Source organism: Bremia lactucae, linkage group LG19 (genome assembly GCF_004359215.1).
Source record: "Bremia lactucae strain SF5 linkage group LG19, whole genome shotgun sequence".
In the NCBI taxonomy this organism is placed as follows: Eukaryota; Oomycota; class Peronosporomycetes; order Peronosporales; family Peronosporaceae; genus Bremia; species Bremia lactucae.
Window position 1 is genome coordinate 443459 of NC_090628.1, and position 7807 is coordinate 451265.

The following is a 7807-nucleotide window of genomic DNA, read 5'->3' on the forward strand; positions in this document are numbered from 1 at the left end:
GACTTGTACTGCTTCAGTACAAGTCCACTTCGCACTGCAGCTGCACGACAGCAGCAATTAATGCAACTTACCTTTAATAAATTAGTCGAGTTAATGATAAACTTTACCGAGTATCAATATTTACTAAACAATGTCGTAGACAACATCTACGCTTAAGCATTAAAATTTCAGTACCGATATCAACTTTATTGGGTAGCAATCTCCAGACTTTCAATTCGCACATCCTAAATTCTCCAGCACCACCCGAACATCGTCCAGCACTGCGACGCTCTCAATAGTGGCCGGCACTCGAAACGAGGATAAATTGGCGACAGCTTGAATCGTTGCACGCATAATTTTACCAGAGCGAGTCTTAGGCAAGGCGTCTACAACTCCAACATGTTTTAAACACACAAAACTGCCTATTTGTCCACGCACATCATGCACCACTTGCTCGGTGATCTGAATAACGATAACACTTAGCTGCAAAAATACGTGTCAGATTAGTTCTTAGACGTAGTACCTCTTTCTGTGAGCGACTAACACTTGTGTCAATCACCACAAGAGCGACAGGAATGTGCCCTTTTACTGAATTGGCCGTCCCAAACTGAATTTATCACACGATTACCTTAGTCGTTAAAGACAATCACCTCAAAACATCAAAGCACATTCAATCTTACCACGGCGCATTCAACAATTTCCGGAATTTTCATGATGACCTCCTCAATTAATCCTGTCGTAATACGATGCCCGGCCACATTGATAACGTCATCCGTTCGTGACATCACCTTGTGAGTAAAAAGCCTATAATATGAATAAGAATCCTCAAAATAAGAGTTACAGGCTCATACATAAACAAAGCCATCATCATCGATGTGCCCAGTGTCCCCAGTGTGATAATACCCTGGATACCGCTTGAAGTACTTCGCGCGAAAGGAATCGGAATTATTATAAAGAGTGGTCAAGGCACCTACAAACTGACGACGTCAGTCATTTTATAGTCTTCATCATTGGCACTTTACCTGGTGGAAGTGGTAGTTTGACCACAAGCTCGGCATCTTGATCTTCGAATTCGTGATTATAGTTCTCGTCTTTGTCGGCGCTAGCACCTTTAAGGACTCGAACATCCCAACCAGGCACTGGACGAGCAACCGAGCCTACCTTAATGCGAGGGTTACCGTCTTCTGTAATATCATCGTTCTGCATGCCAAAGCAAGGAGCTGTGATTGGCCATCCAGTCTCCGTCTGCCACCTAGCGGCATGATACGCATATGAGATCAATCAATAATTATCACTATAATCAATGTTACCAGTGATCAATTATAGGAACGCCAAGCTCCCCGGAAAAAAAGCTGAATGTCTTGGGATTGCCACGTTCACCAGCGACAAACATAGTTCTACAATGAGCTAGCTTCAGTCTTGGTTGATTAAAGATTCATTCTATATGTCACACGTACTTTAACGTCCTGCGAATCTCATCCTTTTTAATTTTAAGAAGCAAAGCTTGCGGGTCTTCCTTCCGAATTGCTCGCAGCGCAGTGGGCGCTGTAAACATGGATTTTATACCGTATTCCGTAATTAAGCGCCAGTAGGCTCCAGCATCCGGTGTTCCAATAGGCTTGCCCGCGTAGATAATTGACTGTAAACGGTGCTAACACAATTTAATCTCACTCAAAGCTAGAAAGGAGAATCATACCGTGCACCCATTCAACAGCGGGCCATACACAGCGAGCGAGTGGCCGACCGTCCATCCCATATCCGAAGCCGCAAAAAAAGTATCATCCGGGAAAATGTCAAACACGTTCCGCATAGCCCACTTGAGCGCCACAGCATGACCACCATTATCTCGTACAATTCCTTTCGGACGACCCGTCGTTCCCGATGTATATAAAATGTAAAGCGGGTCCGTTGCAAGTACAGGCACAGCTTCCACGGAATGTCCCATCGTCATGACATCACGCCATTCTACGTCGCGTCCTTTGGTCATTGGAAATAGACAAATATCGCGCTGCAACATGACAATTTTGCTAGGTTTCCAGGTTGTTCGCTCTAGTGCACCATTAAGTAGCGGACTGTAATCGATGATGCCCTTAGGCTCCACACCACAGCTTGCCGAGATGATTAATTTTGGGGCTGCGTCTTCAATGCGAGCAGCCAACTCTAACGTTGCAAATCCGCCGAACACTACAGAATGGATTGCTCCAAGTCGTGCGCATGCGAGCATGGCTACAGTCGTCTCCAAAACTGCAGGCATGTAAATCACCACCCGATCACCTTTTTTCAAACCAAGTTTTTGCAGCCCGCCCGCAAATGTGGAGACTATATGGATATAACGTGAGTACTACGTGTGGCTTTTAAAAAAGAGATAGTATAATTTTCTTTAAGTAGCTGGTTGTATGTTAAGGTGGTCTTAGTACTGGTAAGAGGGCTATCGTAGCGTAATGCGGCAACGTCGCCCCGCCCATGGTTCACGTGTACGTCCAGAGCATTGTAGCATGTATTCATCTCGCCTCCGGAAAACCATCTTGGTGACGGTGCTTGCGTCCTGCAGCAAAAGCAGCAGGTTTGTTAAGCATCTCATCACTAGAAGCACAACCGATCAATTGCTGCGTACGTTTCGAGAACCCTGGACCACGGCTTAAACCACTCATTGTCCTGTGCGGCTTCAGCCCAGAAAATTTCTGGGCTCGTAAGACTACGACGGTACTGCTCTAAGTACTTTGCTGGGCCTTGGCGAGTCGAGAACCGCAGGTGATGTGGCAATCGCAAACCGCGTGACAATTGAAGTGTCATCCTATAGGCTAAAGTGATTGTGACTTCAATGTGATCTGTTTAAAGTTGTGAATTTATAGAAAACATTAAATGCCCTTTTTTGCTCTCGTGTTTTGTACCTATCTGTTGGGCAATAAGATATCAAAATAATCGGTAGAAAATTCTAGCAACTCGCCATTGAAGCCTCACCTACATGTAAGCTTAATAGTACTGATCAGTACTAGCGAGAGGTGTCTCGCTAGACCTGGTAGCACTTCGTATTCCGTTCAACGACCTACGCACGTTCCATCGAACATGGACATGTTGGATGAAGAAAGAGGGAACTTTCCAGCCCCTCAAGAAGGTATCACGAAACGCGTGAAAGGTTTTTTCTCATTTGAATGACGTCGATGAAGAGCGATCGAACGAGTGAGTTCGGTCATAGGCGTGTCAGCCGTTGGCGGCACTGTACACTCTGGGAAGAGATGAACAGCATGCGGCCATAGCCGAGTTCATAAAACACGAACTCGAGGGGGCCCGAGAGATTTTAGCCTTGCTTCACCCAGCAAGGCGGGTGCTCAACAATTGTACCTGTTGAGACAGCAGCATGTAAATGCTGCTAATAGGTCAACGCTTCCGCGTCGACCCAAAAGCTTAAAGGTCGAAATCTTTAAGCTTAAGGTAGTCGAAGGCGGCTCCCTGTTAAAATGGTTCGTCGAATTAGACGACGCCATAGAAGTTCGCCCTATCAATAATGATGCGAATTTTAAATTAAATTTTGCATGTCTAATTTAGCCGGACGGCTCACGCTTTACGACCCATTAGTCTTTAAGTTATATAGGTCTTTAAGACTCGGCTTAGACAAACATTTGAGCCGCCACATGCCGAATTCAGGGTGTGTATGCTGCGCAGTTGTGTCGTGTTGTATCGTGAGTCATCCAATTGATGAACACACACAGGAAACTGTGTTTATTCTAGGTCTTGCAGACGGCCATGTTAAGACCCACCTGTTCCGGCTAGAATTAAAGTGGCTCGACCAAGCGATCTATATGGCCGGACAGGAGGACTTCAGACTCAAACAGGCTTTTGGCCTGCGAGACGACAAGAAAACGGAGGTCCAGAGACTATGGACCTATCGTGTGTAGAGGGCAAGAAACCTCGCTCTTCAAGTCACAAACGATTACAAAAATGTAATATCGTTATCGAAAGATGGGCCACTACTCCTATGAGTATACTGCCCCAAGGCCGGTGCCTAAAAATACTGAGCGAAAAGACAGACCTCTTGCTGGGAGCAGCGAAGGACGCGGATCCGTCGCTGTTGCGAAATCGCAACGGCGAGTTAGGTCGAAAAACGGTCGGGTCAGTAGATGTGGAGCGCCTTCTAATCCAGCAATGTAAAAAGATTTTCTTGCAGGCCCTTTTTCTTACGAAAGTTGCTCGTCACACACAAACGTTGTGTGAAACTGCCCCAGGTGATGAGGTTAACCTCATCACCTTAAAAATTAAAGTGGCAAATAAATTGTCACCAAAGTTTCTTGTCGATTGTGGGACGTCAAACAATTTTATTAGTCGCCAATCGCTAGAAGATCGCAGACCCAAATTAATTGAGCGCGATATCCCTCTAACAAGGATGACAATGCCTTAGCAACAGGCGTATCTGTAACAGTAAAGAAAAACGTGTAGTTGGTATCCAATACGCGTAAAAAGGTAAACAGCACGATGATGATTTCATCGTACTAATTTGATGACAAGTTTGATGTCATCCTAGGATTACCATGGCTCAAAAAGTACGAGTTATGTATAAATGGCAGCATCAAGCCGTGACGATGCCTGCCTCTCGTTCATCAGATGTCCATGTGTGTGAACGTCTCGACCGTCAACAAGCGTGTGGATGTCCTACGAGTGAGTGAGATGGCCTCACTTCTGGGTCGGCAGTTTGCATGACTGCACAAGACCTCAGTGTGAATACTTAACACACTGTGGAGTTAGATCCCGACGGCTATGCACAAGTACAGGCAGCGTTGAAGTTTAACCACTCGAATAAGTTGGGTGGTACGAAGCAAGGATTGCCTGCTTAAAAAACAACATCCAAGAAAGTTTGAAACGCCTTTCTTTAAGAGGCAGTGGAAAGTCCGTGATCGGCTGGAGAGTCGATCGTAGAGGATCTCGCTGTGGTAGCGCAATCACAGGTAGAGGCAGTTGGGGAAGATACTCCCCAAGAAAATTCCGTGGGAAGAAGTCCCCAGGTTAATGGCGCTATATTACCCATCCACACTTCACTATTGCTCCTAAAGTGGAGACGCCCAACGTTGCGAAGGCAAAGTTGCCTTACGTCAACGAGGCAACTGTCTCGTCGTCTGCGCTAGCAAGCGCAGCAACTATAATGGGGCACACTTCGGTTGGTGAACCGTTGTTGCTACATATAGTTTATGGGTAAATACCCTTTTATTCTATTTAAAATAGTTAATCACTACAATCCCATTCATAATGGGTGACATCTGTGGTAGCTGCCATATTATAAATCTGGCGGCAGAAATCTATTTTACTTTTGCTGGGGTAAGATTTACAGCTAATAACTGAATAAAGTTCAGTTCCCCTTTTGATCTTACAGTATTAGTTCTATAGATCTGAGTGCCTCTTAGAGTCCATTATTCTTCCTCTGACTTGAGGAGCAAGGTAGCTCCGTTACACCTGGTAGCACTCGTTGTAGATCTACGCCTGAGTCTTATAAGTCGAAGCCTCTGCTAAAAATGGATTTTTTTCCAGAATCATAAAAGGTGAAATGCTCAGCGTTTGAGAAGCTCAAAACTTTATTTGGGCTAGAACTCATTAACTTCATGCCCCACTGACAAGAGGTTCTGAATGCAAGGCTCGAAGCCTTTATACAATACGAAACCTTTCTTATCGGACAGGTCCAGGACCACTTCGCGGCATCGATACCGACTCGGTACATTTCTGTACCTGATCCAGAGCCTAAGGCTCACCCTGTTTTTGTCAGTGTAAGACATTTGAGGGTAAAGAGGGGTAAAACATCCCTTTTTGGATCAAGCAAATGAAGATGTTCATAGACTCTGCCTTGTTCTTATAGAGCGACAAAAGGTGGCCATGGCCATTTCCAGGCTCGGAGGTAGAGCCGTGGAGTAAGCACTCTCGTGCAGCACGTCTATAAACGACAACTTTTCTACATGGAATTCGCTGAACAGCGAATAACTGTCATGTAAAACCGCCTGATCAGGCTTTTCGTATGCGATCTCGGCTCATTGCGATTCGTCAGGGTAGACGAACCGTAGGGAACTGTGTTCACGAGTTGAGAACTCTCATTGCCGATATGCATCAAGAACCGGTGCAAGAAGCAATTTTAAGAACCTTCTTATGGGTAATGAGGGCGTTGCCCGGACGGAATTATTCCGATCCCATCCTGTTACTTTCGAAGAGGCAGTTGCCATAGCGCTACGCGCTGAATTCGACTTTAAGTCTGCTCGTGTTAGCACGCCCGTTTACCATACTACCTCTTCGAGCACATCGGGACCATCTAGTAGACCGGAACCCATGGATCTAAGCCTCGTTGAAGAAGGAAAGAAGAACTTTAAACTGTGGAACAGCCCAAAAACATCCGCAAATGTTATATGTGCGGAAGCACGAAACACTTACGACCGACTTGTCGCCTACCTAATGCGGGTAAACCTCGAAAAAGCAACAATTCCGACTTACATTATAAATCTGGTACGGTGCGGGAAAACGTCGATACCCAGTAGGTGCGAGGCACACTACTAGGGAAGACCTAGGTTCTGTTGAGCCTCTTGGAGGAAGAGTATACATGACCTAGCCCCGGTTAGATCGGTGCGCAATGGCACGGGGCGTGAGCACAAGCCTGGTTTGTTAGTCGCTTAGGCGACTGTGAAGGGCTTTGATAAGCCATGGTCAATTTTTATTGATTCTGGGGCGTCTTGCAAGTATGCTCGACGTATTTTCCTTGAAGAAAATCAGCAGTTTGCTGAGGCGCTTAAGTCACTGTTAGCTTAGCGACAGGGACTCGTGTTACTGTTCCTAAAATTCCGTTAAATTAGGTATTAACTTTCTTGACTTTGACATTGTGGAAGGCTGTCTCGCCCTTGATTTGGATTCGAGATATGATCTCATCCTGGTTATGGCTTGGGTTGAACGTCATGAGCCGTGGATCTCAATAGGAGGTCCAAGACCTTAGATGCAACGCGCAATGTTCCGAGCAAAGCTCTGGAGAGTCATGAGCCCACCTTGCTAGGCAAAAAAGGCGCTATTGGCGCAAAATACTGACAGTTATTGTCAGTAGGTTAGACCTTGAAATGTCTTAGTTAATGAACTCCAATGTTGAAAACACTGATTCGGAGCCCGACTCAGAAAGAGGGGGTGGAGCGACACGTACTTCGTCGAGTGACACTTGTTCCAAAAGTAATTTACTGAATACTAAAAGCATTGTAGGCCTATGGCCGAGTGATCAAAGGTGATATCCCTGAGACACGTAAAGTAGCACGTCTAGATTCACCGATTATGGTCGGCCGAAGTGGCACCATTCTGAGTGTCAATCGTGACACTATTGGCAGGTTGCCAGGGAATTCTGGGTCAGACCCTTCTAACACGTAGAGTGGAACGGAAACGGTCACTGGACAAGGAATTTGAGTTATATATCTCCTCGTCGAATGTCGGATTGGGCACCAAATCTGGTACAGAGCAGATAAAGGTTGCGAAACCTGTGAAGCTTGGAAACATAGATGTACCGGCTTATAAGAGGCGTATTGTCTCGCCACCGAGACAGCGAAGATGCAAAGCCTCAGTAATGTTTGATAGTGATAATAGCGAGCAGTTGCATAAGCTTGTTAATGGTGCGTCCTCCAATGAAGATCTTTAAGGGAGTACGCTTTCTAGGGGCGTGAACTGCGCCTTTAAACAGCATGGATATGAGTCCCCCCCCACGAGAGGCAAGGTATCCCTGCCTCTCTAGACAAAAAGTGAGCTTGTAGCGTGCATCTTCTACGGTCCAGTTTTTTAACTGTTCACGGAAAGTATCTAGTCTTTCAAGCCAGACCTCACGGCATATGCT

At 45.8% G+C, this 7807-nt stretch overlaps 1 protein-coding gene across 1 annotated transcript; it reads right to left on the reverse strand.

Annotated features, from left to right (window-relative positions):
* Positions 1-210: 210 nt before the first annotated feature.
* CCR75_001447 (uncharacterized protein) lies at positions 211-2772 on the reverse strand (the record flags this gene model as incomplete). Its single annotated transcript, XM_067959550.1, has 10 exons — positions 211-462; positions 503-586; positions 660-767; positions 831-949; positions 1002-1231; positions 1290-1376; positions 1437-1618; positions 1676-2298; positions 2322-2524; positions 2573-2772. The coding sequence occupies 10 exons, from the start codon at positions 2770-2772 to the stop codon at positions 211-213; spliced, it is 2088 nt and encodes a 695-aa protein (XP_067823854.1).
* Between the last annotated feature and the right edge of the window lie 5035 nt (positions 2773-7807).